The sequence below is a fragment of the Dryobates pubescens genome, chromosome 3 (genome assembly GCF_014839835.1).
Source record: "Dryobates pubescens isolate bDryPub1 chromosome 3, bDryPub1.pri, whole genome shotgun sequence".
In the NCBI taxonomy this organism is placed as follows: domain Eukaryota; kingdom Metazoa; phylum Chordata; class Aves; order Piciformes; family Picidae; genus Dryobates; species Dryobates pubescens.
The window spans coordinates 4,861,054-4,876,896 of NC_071614.1; the positions used below are offsets into that span (position 1 = coordinate 4,861,054).

Consider the following 15,843-nt stretch of genomic DNA (forward strand, 5'->3'; position numbering starts at 1 on the left):
CAGCTAATCCTTCCGGCAGAGGTCACACACAATTCTCAGAAGTATCTTAATACTCTTGAAAAGTTAATCTAGACAACCAAAAATAAAATCAGAATGTTAGCTCAGTTTTACTCTTCTTTAATGAGCAGCTCACTAAGGCACAGAACTCAAAGCACCTCCAGTAGGACCTGGACTGAGGATAGAGCAAGTAGCCCCTCCCAGGTGGCAGCTTCATTGTAAGATGCAATTCCTGGGAAGCAGACATCAGTAGACAGAAAACTCAGCAAAATCTCATAATGTTTCATTTTGGATCCTTGAAAACAGGATGATCAAGGAGATTTCAAACACCAAGGTCAGCCATGATGTGATTAAGGAAACACTACAAGGGGACCACACTCTGAACTTACCCCTGATCACCACCAGCCATCTGAGTCAGCTCAGTGCAGAAGCAATGCACAGATCCCAGGAGACCACATGCAAAACCTTCATGGCCCCAATACTAAGCTTGAATAAAGCTTTCATCTTTAGAAGAGTACACCAGGAACAACGAAAAGAAAGGCCAGAAGAGATGGTGACATGAAGGAACTACTCCCTTGGAGGCTATAGATTTAGAAAAGAGCCAATAGTGACTGAAGCAGACTTCAGGGAATTCCCATAGGAATAAATGTATCTGGTCACTAGGTGTCAGCCTTGCCTGTACCAGAAGGACATTGGACCTTCTCCTTATCCCAGTGAACAGATGAGACTCAGCACTCTAAATGATCCCAGCAGTCCTGTAGTTTGAGGAAAGGAGCAGAAAGAGGCTGCTGCTTGTGTGGGATGCTCATGTACCTGATAATACAACATTGGCTGCCTTCAGGTTTGGGTGCTGCAAACAACAGTGTGCTTCTTCCGTGCCAAGGAGATGTGAGCTGCAGAGACAGCAGAAGAGCTACAAGCTCAAACAATGAATAAATCAGCAGGGTATAAGCAATGAATCAGTAACTGTTTTGCAAGCCTCACAATATTTGCTGTTTATTCCAAAGCACCAGTTCCTGGAGTAATGCCATCCCATGAAAATGCTGGCTCTCACTTCTTACGTTTGCTTCTAGGCTCGCTGGATACAGGAACAATGCTTGGAAACAAGATCCCTGCAGGGCTGAAAACTCTAAGGAAAACAAAGAAAACCTAAACTGTATTCTTTAGATAATTTCTTGAACAGTTCATAGCACTGGAGTCAGCAAAAACAAAGAGCAATCCAACATGCAGCAGAGTTCCAGTGGTGTCTGCAGAACATCTGTATGCTTCTGATTTTGAAAGCTGTTCAGATGGAGACCATCATACCATGATTCTCATGTTCCCAAGCCTGCCCAGGTTATCCTTCCTTTTGCTAGGGCCAACTACAGTGCCAGGGCTCTGTTCCCAGTGCAGTTTGCTCATGTGCTGCAAGCAAAGCCACCCAGCAGAGAGCAACAGCTGGAACTGGCAAAACAGGCACTTTGCCCAAGAGGCACAAAAAGGACTTGACAACTTCATACCCTCCCTTTCCTTCTAGAGTTCTCTTACTGGACAGGTAAGCTTTTCCACAATAAAGAAAATCACAGCATCTCAGTGCTTTGATTCTCTCAGATACATACATGGGAGTGCAGAAAGACAGACCCAGGCACGACTTCCATCCTCAATGGCAGTTAATTTCACGACCATTCCACAGCAAACACCTGTCTGGAGGGATGAACCTGGAAGGGCTGGAGCCTTCCAGTAACAACAATAACAACAAACCCCAACAACAAAGCCACAATCAGTCCAGACATTGCACAAATCCTACAAGTCAGGGCGGCAGCGAGGTCACACCAGCCAAGTCCAACATCAAACCAGTAGAATAATATTTTGGCTGGAACAGTCTCAAGCTCAGTGCATGGCCTGTGCCCAGACTGCCTGCTGGGGTGATTAGTGTGATTGCCTTGCCAAGAAGAAAAAGAAGGGATACATTCTTGCCTGTGCACTAAAACCCCAACACACCTATGAGGTTTCATTGAGCCAGAAATCACTGAAAACAGCAGAAACAGCAACTCCAAACCTGCAGAAGGATCAGTCCCAAATTTGTCTTTTACACAAACACCACATCACAGCTCTTGGGAGGACCCCAAGAAACACACTGGATTGTGTGTTCTTAGAGAGCAGGGAGACAATATCTGTGTTTAAATAGCAGTCAACCTCCTCCAACCATCACAAGCACCACCTGCTGAAGCAGACACCTCAGAGGGGCACCATCCTCCTCCCCCATTTTCCTCTTCTGCAAATTCAGGGGATTTTAGTTTCCATGCCTTGCTTGCATGGCATGGTTAAGGCTAGGGGTTAGCATTAGGGGATTGGGGTATGAGTAGGGGTGATGGTTAGGATTCAAGATCAGGGTTAGGATTTAGGGTTGGGTTAGAGTTAGGGTTAATGGTTAGTGTTAGGTTTAGGATTAGGGGTTAGTGTGAGGATTAGGGTAAGGAGTAGGCTGAAATTTATGGCTAGGTTTGCAGAGGGAAACACAGCAGAGTTAGCACAAACATCTGCAACACATTGCATAAGGACCAGATGTAGGCAGGTAAATTCTGAATGGCAATACCCATGCAGGGCTGGGTACTGGGAGTCATCTACCCAAAAGAACCAGAGGCTTCCAGAGAGGGATGCCATTGATTTCTGTATCCTGGAAAAGCTGCAGTCTTTACTAGCTGATTGTCTGACTGCCAGCATTTCTGGTTGCACTGAAACTCCCTCTGCTTTGTACATCAGCTTGCTAATTTTCAAAGACAAATACCACCCAGTACATCAAGCTCCAGAAGTTCCTAATCCACACATGAATCCCTAAGGAGAACTTCTTAACACTAACTTAAAGCATCTTGGATCACTGAAAATACAGAGCAGAATTCAACTCCAGATTACTTAACATTTTGGGTGTATAAAGTGTGTTCACTGCCCCTGGAGGTGCTTAAGAAAGTTGTGGACATGGCACTTCAGGACATGGATTAATGGCCATGGTGGTGTTAGGCTGACAGTTGGACTCTGTGATCTCAGAAGTCTTTTCCAACTGAAACACTTCTATGATTCTATAGAAGTCACAGTCAGCAGAGCCCAGAGTACAATTTACCTGCTTCAGGCTAAATGCTCCAGGCTCTATCAATCAGATTACTGCCTATGAGCTTAAACCATTAGCTACATGTGATGTAAATTCAGACTTGCTTTGTGAAATTAAGACAACATCCAACTATACTAAATCTATAGGGAACTTAGCTCTGAAGTGCAGCTACATCCAAAAGAGCAAAGAAAGCATTTTCCAGGGCAGATATTAAGAATGAATTCATTAATTTAAGGTACATCATGAGCAAGGCAAAGTAGGCAGCATCACAGAATGTTAGGGATTGGAAGGGAGCTTGAGAGTTCATCTAGACCAAGCCCCCCTGCCTGAGCAGCATCACCAAGGGGGGAAAAAAAAAGGTATCATAGAAAACTAATTTACAGTAAATTTACACAATAATTAATTTCCCATAGCCTGCTCCAAGTACACAAACCTCAAGCTGTCATAACAATAAAAACATTAATAAATGCAGACCTTCAGGCTAACCTGCCCTTATTTTTAGATTGGAGACCAGAGAGGACAGTCCTACCAGGGGACAGATTGGATTTTACAGAGGTTGAGTTTCCCAAGTGCAAGGACAGACTGATTTGGGCATTAATAGAATGAATGTAAAATTGCCTATCCACCCAGCCCTGTCTCTACTGTGTAATTCTGAGCTCAGTGCACAGACAACCCTCTGAAAAGCCTTCCTTGACTCAGAATAAACTCCAAATCCGTTGCTCAAAGGGCCCTCCAACCTGGTGGCCGTGTGCCTTGGAATCCACAAGGTTAACAAGTAAACAACACTGCTGTTGACATTTTTAACAACAAAAGCAACACCAGTTCAGGAAACTCAAGCCACGAAAAACCCCCTCGTATAAACAGATGCAGGAATGATCAACACTTTTCCTGCTCCAGAGGCACATAAAACAAGCAGATTTTCAGACCCAGAGTGGGCCAGACAGGATGACACTGTGAGAATGATTGAGCCCTCTAGTTCCCACCACTAACAGGAGGAGTGAGAAGAGACCTTGGGAAGATACAGATGCAAGAGGCAATATTAACCAAAGGAGAAAAAAATAGATCTGAGGATAGTTTGTTTCCACTGAGAAACCAATAACTCTTTAGACAATGCCATCTATTCTGCTACAAATGGCCAAGATGGGCACCTGAGCTGAGATGAGGAAGCTTGCAAAGTTCTGTCACATCTGGACTTGTGACTACATCTTTGCACAGCCTAAACCAGAGGAATAAACCCAAGCAGAGACTGCAAGTTACATAAAACTATTCCCACCTGATCAGGGAATTTAAGACCTAAATGGAGTATTGGGATGGGCAGTTTGGACAGACACAGCATCTTGATTTTTTTAGCTCTATTTTTAGCTTTCTTTAGCTGCATGCAAACAGAACAACCCAACATTTAAACTACAGAACTTGTCCAGCAATTAAGAGACTAATTTTTCCAGGACCTGTGAGTGCTCAACAGGGCAAATTTAGCTTTGCATGAGCATTGGGAACTTTAGCAAGAAAACAAACAAACAAAAAAAAAAATAAAATAGCAATGGGAAGCTATCTTCATAGCTGATCACTTTTATATGACTTCCTGGAACACCACCATCAATTCTGCATGGATGTCAAAACAACACTGGCACAGTGCCAGCAGAGATTCAGACCAGGGCCCCTGATTTATTCATTTATTCCCTCTTTTTTTGTTTCTTTGTTTTGAAAGCAGCAGAAGTAGCAGTAATGGTAGTTAACTTTGGGTTGTTAAACACACCCCTACAGGATGAGGTATAGAATAGAATAGAATAGACCAGGTTGGAAGAGACCTTCAAGACCATCCTGTCCAACCTATCATCCAACACCACCTAATCAGCTAAACCATGCAACCAAGCACTCTGTCAAGTCCCCTCCTGAACACCTCCAGTGATGGTGACTCCACTACCTCCCTGGGCAGCACATTCCAATGGCTAACAACTCTCTCAGTGAAGAACTTTCTCCTCACCTCCAGCCTGAACTTCCCCTGGCACAGCTTGAGACTGTGTCCTTTTGTTCTGGTACTGGTTGCCTGGGAGAAGAGACCAACCTCTGCCTGTCTACAAACCCCCTTCAGGTAGTTGTAGACAGCAATAAGGTCAGCCCTGAGTCTCCTCCTCTCCAGGTATAACTAATTAAAAGCCAGTGTGCCTTTGTTGTATATGCACTAAGTGAAAGCACTTAGTATTTTAACTCACTTAACCTGTAAGTAGAGTGCTGACTGGCTGCTTTCAGTTTCTCCCCTAAAAAACAGGTGATTTCTGATTATCAAGGTACAGCAAAGTATGCAGCAATGGAGTTGCCTCTATTTTGATTTCAGTCTCATGCATGCAATTGGTTTTATCAAGGAACCACTCCCAAGTATGATGTTGTTGATAAAAATGCTTTTGGTGCTTTAGGGCACAAGGAACATTTCTTTGCCTCAGCTACTTGATAGCACTTTTCCTGTTCCAGCAGGTTGGGTGCTTCTTGCTGTGTAATGCATTGTTGCATATGAAAGACCCCTATCAAAACAGGATATCCAAGGCAATCGTTTATCTGCTGAACATGGAAACGTGGTGCATATTGCTAAGGAAAGAGAAGGGCCTTAGATTCCAGGGCTGGCTTAGGCTCCTGCATCAGTGAGTCTGATCCTCTTATAAACAACAGGAGACTGTTTATTACATATTTATTAGAAACCTTGTCAATAACTTGCTTGTGCTGTTGATAATTCTGCACTCAGTTGCCAGGAGATTTGTGTTCCTGATGAGATAAAATGAACAGGAAATCCTCTATAGCCTTGCCCCTTTTTTCACTAGTAAATAAAAACCAGAGCAGTCCTTATAAAATACTACCTACTGTAAACAGAACAGAGGAAAGGGGAAAAAAAAAGAGACAAGCACTGCTTATTTTAAATAAAGCCACCTACAGCCCTTTTTGCCCTCTCCAATTATAAGATGATAAAAAGATCACCTTTATGAAGCAGAATGACCGGATTTGGTGGAACGTGGCTGTTTTGGCTCCAAGGTATTTGTAGCAGGGGATCAGAGCCAGGATACAGCTGCCTTGTGACTAAGACGTCGTTCACTGAATAAGTGCTATCCAACCCCTCAACGTCACCAGACATCTGTTTCCTGTTTTCATTCTTTCTTTCACTGTTATCATTTTCTCCACGTTAGCCTTTCACCTGAAAAACCAGCCAGAGGCTGGCAGCAGGCAGCGCGTGCAGGCGTGTGTGCGTGTGCATCCAAGAAGGTGATTTAGCCCCAAAAGAAAGAAGTTGCTGAGAGAAATTGCTTCATTTTCATACAAAGAGCAGCAGGAGTGGAAATAAAGTTGCCTTCCCCCCCTTCTCCTCCCCAAAATACACAATGATACATAAACACTTTTGTCTTCTGGTCTTCACTAATATGACTAACTTCCTCCTTCACTTCCAGTTAAGTAGCTTTCCTGTTGAGTACCCACCACCTCCACAAAGTACAATTGTGAATTGATTCATAAAAACAGAAACATTATGGCACAAATAAGGGAAGGCAATAAATACTCTTCCCCCTCTCCAGCTCCTTCCCAAATGGAAGCAGTAGCATTGTAATAACAGAGAGAAAACAAATGAAATCAAAAAGTATTGCTTGTCATGTAAGGTTCCAAACCAACAATCGTCAGGATGCAGAACAGGATACATCTAAAGTGAGAAAGTTATTTACTTCACATTCAAGTTAACACCACCTATGCTTTTTGCCCCTTTTTTTTTGGCACAGGGTATTATTCTTAATGTGCCAAAGCAAAGTGTTGTGCACCATGTAGAATATCAACGTTCACACCACTGAGACCAGATTCCTGCTATTCACAGCTTGATATTGGTGTTTTGTTGTGTTTCACCTACACTTAGATCACAAGTCAGGAGAAGGACCATTGCTGATAGCATCTAGCACACATTAACAATGAACAATAGAAGCTGAAGAGCAAGTTGTCAAAAATGAGTGACTTTCCATGGTTAATCTCTGGCTTCCAGATTGTTTAATCAGCATTAGAAGACTTGGTTTACTTTATTTGTGGTTACAGGTGTTCATATTCGTTGAGGAGGTAGTCTGTCCCATGCAGCAAAACTCTGGGCTGGTTGAACAAACATCTACTTCTTGTTAGTCTTCAAAAGAAGGTATTTTAAAGTTTTGGAGGGTTTTTTTAATCCCCCCTTCTGAGGCACACCAGGGAAATATAGGTGTGAAACAAGAGGAACAAGAGATTCTGGCACTCAGTGAGCTTTCCCTAGAAGCTGGCTTGGCAGCTACAGGAAACAAGTAGCATTTCCAAAGGCACATGAAAAATAGGAAAACAGGACTTCTGGTCTGGTCTTCTAGGCCTTTTCCTGCATCCTAGTAACCAAATCATGCCTATTTAAAAACTAAATTCAGCTTCCATTAACAATCAGTTAATTCTGAAACATCTCATTAACTTCTGAAGAGTCAGAGCAGTTTCTGATAGATTACCTTAGTCTCCTCTCTCTCTCAATTTACTGCTTGGTTCACCATCCCAAATGCTGCATCCTAAGGTTCTGCATGAAACCTGGATGACTCTTACATAGCAGGAACAGTGCTCAGGAGAGACTGATGAAACAAACATTTGTTGGAAATTATTCTTCAAGACTGTATCAAGCTGTTGTGATTAAAACATTGTTTCCCATAAAACCAGTTCCTAACTTGTCACACCATCCACATTCATTTGTCCATTGTCACACATGCAACCTGGGACTCAAACTGAAACCTGAATCCTTGTATACTTTGTCCATCACATCCCCACCTCTCGCTGCCTACTGTCACTGTCCAATGTTCACTGACCCTAGATTCTGCTGTGCATTCTTATTAATGACATTGTACTTGTGTCTGGACAAGCTTGACATTCTGTTTGGATGACAGAAGCTATACATTTCAAATAGCTACCTCTTGAAATGTAGATAGAAAGTTCTTTTAAGCTGCTCACCTCAATTCTACCTGAAGGAATAAGACATAAATCAAGACCTCTCAGGCTCTGGTGCTACTGATGGCAATGGCAAGCCAAAATGGTCCTAGGGAATTAAAAACCATAATGAATTCCTTCTGTACTTTATTTATGGTTATTTTTTAAATTTTCCCAATTAAAAAGGTAGACCAAGATACCATTTTCCAAAACATAAGTTATAACGACATGAAGTGATTGTTAAACCAGTATCAGTTTTGTACAGCCCTGTTTCTGGAGGGGGAAACAGAAACAAATCATTAGGTCAAAGTAACTCTTTGGAATCATCCTCTGAAATAAACATTTTGTCTGAGAAAGGGAAACTGACAAATGATAGCAAGAGAAAGTGTCCCAACACCAACTTTGTGTCAGACTCTCCCAAGTGTTATGACTTTTCATACACTGTATTATGGCAATAAAAAAGTTGCGAGCGACACCAGAAGATGACAAACACAAATTTATGTTTTGTCTAGTACAAGAGTCTTAAAAGAAAACAAACACCACCTCTATCCATTATTTCCTACCCAGATGTTTCCTGTACACCTGCAGCTGTCTCCAGTCCTGAATTCATGAGCTGTAGTATTCTAACAGACTCTCATCAGTGGGCTTCAGAACTTTCTTGTCTGCCAGGTTTACGATCCACCCTGGAGCAAGCCCAAAGAAGATCTGCCTGGGATCCTTGCGCATGCTTAACATTTTGAAGCGTTCATCCTTCGTGATGTCTGGTAAGGTGTAGCCATACTTCTTGGCCAGCTCAAGCCTGGCTTCTGCAACCTTAGCTGGATCTGCCAGGTACCCACGACTCCCGGCGCCCGTGTAGTAACGGACGAGGTCTTCGGGTGGAAGCATTCGCTTGGGAATGGGCTGGCCGCGCACGAAAAACGGTACTGGCTTACACAAAATCTCTGTGGGCAAGCAGGAGGGAAAAATTAGTTACTACACTTCAGAACAAAGACATTAAGTAACACCTCCATGTTTAGTATTTTGTGCTAAATAAATTATTGAACTGTCATCAAAAAGCAGCAAAGTGAAGAAACCAATCTCCCGAATACTCTTCTTCAGGAAGGGGACAGCAGTTTGCTAATTTCACTTAAAGCAAGTGTTTTGATTAATCATGATGGATGAGTCACTGGAAGTGTTGAAGAAGGGACTGGATAAGGCCCTTGGTGCCATGGTTTAGTTGATTAGATGGTGTTGGGTGATAGGTTGGACTTGGTGATCTCAAAGGTCTTTCCCAACCTGGTTAATTCTATTCTATAAGAGGACACAGTCCCAAGTTGCACCAGGGGAGGTTTAGGCAGCATGTTAGGAGGAAGTTCTTCATAGAAATGAGTGACTGGCCACTGGAATGGGCTACCCAGGGAGGTAGTGGAGTCACTGTCATTGGAGGTGTTTAGGAAGAGACTGGATAGGGTGCTTGGTGCCATTGTTTAGTTGATTAGATAGTGTTGGATGATAGGTTGGACTCGCTCTCAGAGGTCTTTTCCAACCTGGTTAATTCTATTCTATTCTACCACATTTAGAATGCCTCCTGTGGAAAGACATGACAGCTAAGATAGATGCCATCATTTACTTCAAGGACTGACTCTTAGAAGCAAAGCCTTTGCATGGTTATTTATACAGTGCACCAACAAATGTCAGATGCAGTGTTTCTATAAGGATTTTAAATGGAAAACAAAAAATATCAATGGCCCTTGCATCTATTTAGTATTTTTTGAGACTCAAGTTCTACCAAATCTGGCAAATTACATTCCAGATCCTTTAAATCCTTTTTGACTATTTTCTGGGTTTGGAAAAAAACCAAAACCCTCCAACAGGAACAAAACAACTTGTTACCCTGGAGTGATACATATTTTGCACAATAAAATGTCTATTCCTCTTGTTCTCAGCCTCATTCACACATGAAAGCTCCGTTATTGTCAATAAAAACTGCATGAATGAACATCAGGCAGGATGCAGCCTCAAGCAAAGCAAAGCCTCATTCTTCAGTGAAAGTGTTCTGAAAACAATAGCCATTTTGACTGGAACCATTCTGAGCTGCTGTAACTTAGTTATTTCCTCACTCCAACGGGAAAAGAAGTTTAAGTTAAAAATATAAACATCCACAGTGAGGTTTAAATCGGATTCCCCCCCCCACCCCCTGAATTTTCTACCTTTCTCACATGTTTAATAACACTAAGATGACAGAAACTCAAAGCAACAATTTTTTATTAGTTCCTCTGGATTTCTTTAACTGGCTGATTGGTAAATGATTACCAAACACTTGCAGGGCTAAATAGCTACGGTTAAAAAAAGAGCAAACCTGAGGCTGCATAACAGTTCACATCTGTACAACAATGTGCTGCTGAAGCTTTTCCAAGTGGATGATTTTTCAGCAAGAATGATGTTTGAAGCTCTGATTGGGATCATTTAACCTTTGCACATTAGAACTGAAAAGGGGTAGACATGAAAAGTAATTCTCACCCAAACTCCTTGGATCGTAGAACGACGTAGTTACGACACCTCCATTTTTTTCTATGGCTGCAATTGCTAATTCAGATGCCCTCTGCACTTCAATATTGACCTTTGCTGAAAAAATATCAGCACCCTGTAAATTTAAACACAGTAGAGGAACATTAAAATGAGCTTTTTAGGATAGGCATTTATTATTCTCTGCAAAGCTGTATGAAACATTAACGCCTGCAAAATACTATGATTTGTCTGCTCCCTGCGCTAAGGTAACCCAATCACTGTCAGCCACACAGGTTGGATGAAAAAAACTTTGCTATTCCAATAATATTCAGACATTTCTTTCAGTACACTCTAGTTTTCTGGTGTAAAATACTTGCTTGACCTCTTAAGTACCCCCGAACTATCATTTCCGCGGTCCTTCACGTCTCACGAAGCCCAGCCTGGGTTTCTTTCCCTAACACACAGCGCCCTCTGGTGGATTCCTTGCCAGAAAAACCCCACAGCAAACCCGAGAGCAAAGATGCTTCCAAAACGTGGAAGGACAACCAACAAAATGAAACCCCAAGGCTTTCCAGCGTCTTGTACACATACCTCCTCCACCAGCTGGACACCGTAATCCCTCTTGAGAGGTTGCACTGTGACACCTCTGGCATTGACGAGCTGTGTTAAGTCAATGGGCTCTGTGGGGTCAACTCTACCCAAATCAATCAGGTACTGCAGCCTCTGGAGACTGAGTGGCTGGTACTGGTATCTGCGACTGCGGGAGGAAAACCAAAACAAGCCAGCCAGTGAGAAATGTAAATTCAAGCCCCAGTTACAGCCCAGGGCTTCATTAGGAATTCAGGTTTCCTCACTCACTGCCACCACCAATACAGTATTCATTTTGCTGTTGCTGAGCTCACTTTACTCCAGAATAATTTAGCTACTTGCTGACTGGTTTAAGGAAGCAGCAAAAGATGAAGAAATTCAAGCATCAGAACTTCTTGGTAAGCTAACAAGATTCTAAACAACTGGATTTGGAGTGAATTTAGCTTGGTAGCCTCACCAATACACTCAGAATATCTGAGACACACACACACACACCCCACCACCCCCCCAACTCCACACTCACCAGTCAAAACCAAATATACCCTCTCATACTACTCTAGTCAGACTATCAGCCCAACCCCACACATGCTCCTGCAAAGCCTACCTCTACCCAACATGGTTTTTTTTGGTTCACTGTTACTGTACCTGCCACTTCAGTATTGAATAGAATCTTCCTCAAAACACCAAGGAAGAGAAACATTGAAAATGTTAACCAACATGCTCAAAAAAGTAGGAATATTTTGTCAATAGCCATCACCTTCAGCAGAATCTACTTTTGTGTTTTCGAACAGTTTCCCCATCCCAGTGCCTGTGCCTACTGCATCCCACTAGTTCAGATGTTCAAAACTTTCTCATACACTCAGTCTGAGCAGTGATACCGAAAATCTGTCACTGGTGCAGAAAAAATGAGAAGCAGCTTATCTCTGCTATTGGCAGCAGTGAAAAAAAGACAAGAAACAAAATTTGCTAGCTCAGACAGCTAATAGAGCAAAAGCTCAGGAAGTAGAGACAGGCAGAGACCACAGCAGACAGAAAGAAGAGAAAAGTGAAGATAAACAGGCAGAGACATTGCTCAGCAGGCTTCTGTTGGTTATTCATGAACTTGTGGCCACTGTTAACACAAGCTGTGCCTGTAGCATTTCCTTTGTAGGGCTGCAGATCTACACTCTGTCTTCAGCTGTCTAAAGTGCTTCTCATTTACTCTTACAGTAATTTAAACAGGAGGAAATGACAGTACCTGGAGTAGAGTTTGAATCACACTTCAGAACTAGCAATGCTCACAGAGGAGACCTTTAATAACCAGGCCAGGTCTGTGAGTTATGCTGCATGTATAAAAAAATTAAAATACAGAAATGCACAGCTACTTGATGAAGTTACACCAGCACATGGAACATGAAGTCAAAGAGCAGGTTCAATGACTCACAAACCAATACAGGCTGGTCTTTTCCTTCTTGAGCTGTCTACTCAGTGTGGTAGCTGTTATTACTGCTTGTAACAGCAGTGTATGGGTGCAATACATGTTTTAATAAGAATGTAATAATTGGCATTGCAAATAAAGGAAATTAATGAAACACTGGCATAAAGACATGCTAAAAGAGTAATTTTAGACATTAAGAAGCTGGAAGATGGACGTGGCACAAACAAGCTCAATGTGAGAAGAGGACAGCAGAGTCAAACAAGGCAGAATGCCTGAGGTGAAAGATGACTTAACAGCTTCATCCAGCAGATTTGATCTTCAAGAGCTTGCTAAGATACTACATGGAACAAAAGGAGGAGAGACAGACAAAGCCAAAAAAGAGGCCAGAGAGAGGCAGAATTATCTGGACTGCAGTTCCATGTCTAACACCCTCACTCAAGCCAATGGGACTGTTCCTAGGTTATCTGTGTGCAGACAGGCAAAGGGACAAACAAGCATGTATAGAGGAGTGGTCTCAGAGGATAAATGTGCTCAGCTCTAGAAGGAAGGGTAGCCTACCATGTACAGCTCATTAAAAACCCAATCTCACAAGACATGGGAGAGCCTGCTAGTAAAGAAGTTGGCAATGTGAAAGAGTATCTCGTTTTCAGCTAGGCCTGTTTTAGCCTACTAAATTCTGGCTTCAGGAGAAGGATCAAGAAAAGCTGACAATGGTTAATATCTGGGTCAGTAACAAAACTTACCTGTGTCCCTCATTAAACCCATATTTTGGTATGACCAAGTAAAATGGAGTTTGACCACCCTCAAAGCCTAATCTGGGGCGATTTCCTCTTTGCCTTTGTCCTTTGTGACCTCGACCACACTTCCTGCCTCCGTATCTTCCACGGCCACGTCTTCTCTCCTGGAAAACAATTGACCACACATTTAGTCGACTATCTTGGAGATAAGCATCCTCAAAACAAGCTTTCAGAGAAATAAACAACTGAGCAAGATGCCAGTTCTTGTAGGCAGTTTAAGAGACAGCTCATTTCTAAGGGGAAAAGTAGAAAAGCAGTTAATGTGATTTTTGCAGAGGAGATCAAGGCAGGCACCACAAATAGTCTGAAAGTTGACATGAACACCATGGCAATAAAAGGAATACCACAATTTAATACTATGCAATAAAAGGAACACCAGAATCTAATCTCTTACATGTTAAAGAGGATTTTCCTGAATTAATTATTGATATTTCCTCCATGTTTCCTGATAAAGTTGCTCAAAAGTTTCCCAACAACTACAATGAAAAAATAAATTAAAACACAAATACAAAACCACAACAACAAAACTCCCCAAATCCCAAACAAACAATCAATTCTATTTCAAAGGACATGGGAGCAGACATACTATCTGTGCTTTGCACACAAGTAATTGTTTTCATGGGCTAAGACTTCCGAGTCTGCAACTGTTGTGACTTCCACCACAAATTAAACAAGACCATTGTATTTTAAACCTTTATTATTTTCACATTAAGACTCTGACACTCAGCTGTTGGTTTCCTGAATGCTTTAAAGCAGCATTGCAGCCCTAAACAGCAGTTCAGCATTCTTCTTCCCTCTCTGTGACAGCAGAAGCACTTGCACAGCTAAACACTGAACAAGATTAACGACATGAGCAAAGGCAAAACCATTCAGTATAATCCATGAGTATGAAGCTACCCACAGAAGAACAAAACAAGCAGCAAGCAAGGATAACTGTGAGTGATCTCTATTAAATGAAGCAGTGGCAGCTCATTCTGGCCTAATAAATCATCTTGTGTAAGGTGCACTACATCACAGTTGGTTGCTAGCCTAACACCACAAAGATGGAGAATTTGATGGTTTATGTTCTTCAGTATGCCTGTAAGTTTTCCAAGTTCTGGAGCACTTAATGTGCACTGAACTATTGGCAGAAAACTCAACCTAGACCATCCCTGCCACTGAAGGAAGCAGACTTGTCCCCAGACCCTGTGAAGCTTTACTCACACAGCCTCTTGTTCTGACACATGCAGTTGCGTGACTTTGCCTTGGTCAGTTTTGGAGTCTAGATTAATTTGAAAAAAACCTTCAAAATCACCAAGAGCTACAGGAGATGAGATTTTCCATTCTCTTGTCACAGGTTTACAACTTCACAGCACTTGCCAGATCTGCAGTCATCTCTAGGGAGTCTTGTGCACCAACAGGCAAGCGCTGCATGGTGCACCTAGTCAGTTTTCTATTCCTGTGATTTTATCCCTTGAACATCACCCTTTTCTTTACTGATCTTTCCTCCAAACCAAATGGGTTTCTTTCCTTTACTCCTTTATCATTTTACAAAGAGAAAGGGGAAAAACCACTTTGCTTTATTTTCGAGAAAGCAATAGAAACAAGAATCGTAGGCTGGCATCACATTCCTTTTCTTTTCAACGCTTTTAACCTTTGCTTTTCAAATGTATTACCCCATGTCAAAGGTTTCATATTCCGTATTTCTTTTACTGTCTCCCTTCTCCCGCAACGAGGGCCAGTTCTCTGTGGGAACGGCAACATGCAGCAGCCTTAAGTCATATGAAGGACACGAACAGAGCCAAAACACACAATACTGCCACGCGTTCCCCAGCCTTCCCACACCTGTTTTAGTCAGACCATTCTCCTGGGCCTGGAGCAGCCTCCTCAAAAGCCTTCTAACAGCCCTCAAGGCAAACACCAGCAGGGCCGGGTGTGCCCGCTAGCGAAGGGAAATCACGCCCTCGACCCACCCGATAAGCTACAGGCACTCACCCGCTTTTTAGAGCCTGGACTGGGCCTTAAATTCGCCAGACAGACCCTGGGCAGCGAGCGCAGGAGCTCCAGGGCCTTGTTTCCGCCATTCCAACTCATATCGGCTCACCTCCCAAGGGCGGCCAGCACCGCTGCCCAGGCGAGCCGCTTTACGGCAGAGCCGTAAACCACGTCTCCCGCGCCTTCCCAACAGTGTCGCGCAGCGGGCGGGGCGGGGGCTGCGGAGGGGGCTGGACCCGGGCCCGTCAACGCCGGTCCGTGATTGACAGACGCCCGAAGCGCAGAGCCGGGAGAGCAGCGACGTGCCCGGGCCAAGGAAAGCGGTGCCGCTTCCAGATGAAGCGGCCTCAGGGCCCTCGGCGGCGAAAGATGGAGCCAGGCTGGTGGCTGTGTATAGGGTGTGCTGGAAGAACGGTGGAGCCGCGAAGAGTTAAACGTTAACGTGGATCTTCATCTGTCCCGAGAAGCATTTGACCTTGAGGTGCCTTTTATGGGATTATTCTCTGATTCTACGAGTCATGCCTTAGCCAAGAACACCGATGGATCAG

At 43.1% G+C, this 15,843-nt stretch overlaps 1 protein-coding gene across 1 annotated transcript; it reads right to left on the bottom strand.

The window, feature by feature from the left end:
- Nucleotides 1–8,310: 8,310 nt before the first annotated feature.
- MRPL15 (mitochondrial ribosomal protein L15) lies at nt 8,311–15,487 on the bottom strand. Its single transcript, XM_009903657.2, has 5 exons — nt 15,296–15,487; nt 13,268–13,425; nt 11,111–11,276; nt 10,532–10,655; nt 8,311–8,973 (listed from the first exon to the last, which is right to left on the bottom strand). The coding sequence occupies exons 1-5, from the start codon at nt 15,392–15,394 to the stop codon at nt 8,636–8,638; spliced, it is 885 nt and encodes a 294-aa protein (XP_009901959.2). The 5' UTR covers nt 15,395–15,487; the 3' UTR covers nt 8,311–8,635.
- Between the last annotated feature and the right edge of the window lie 356 nt (nt 15,488–15,843).

Bases quoted from the DNA above. Each gene is read 5' to 3' on its own strand.
- MRPL15 (XM_009903657.2), bottom strand. From the start codon at position 15,394: ATGAGTTGGAATGGCGGAAACAAGGCCCTGGAGCTCCTGCGCTCGCTG. The intron at 13,426-15,295 runs GTGAGTGCCTGT...ATTGTTTTCCAG, and splicing joins GTCCAGGCTCTAAAAAGCGG to GAGAGAAGACGTGGCCGTGG. The intron at 10,656-11,110 runs GTATGTGTACAA...TTAAATTTACAG, and splicing joins GTGTCCAGCTGGTGGAGGAG to GGTGCTGATATTTTTTCAGC.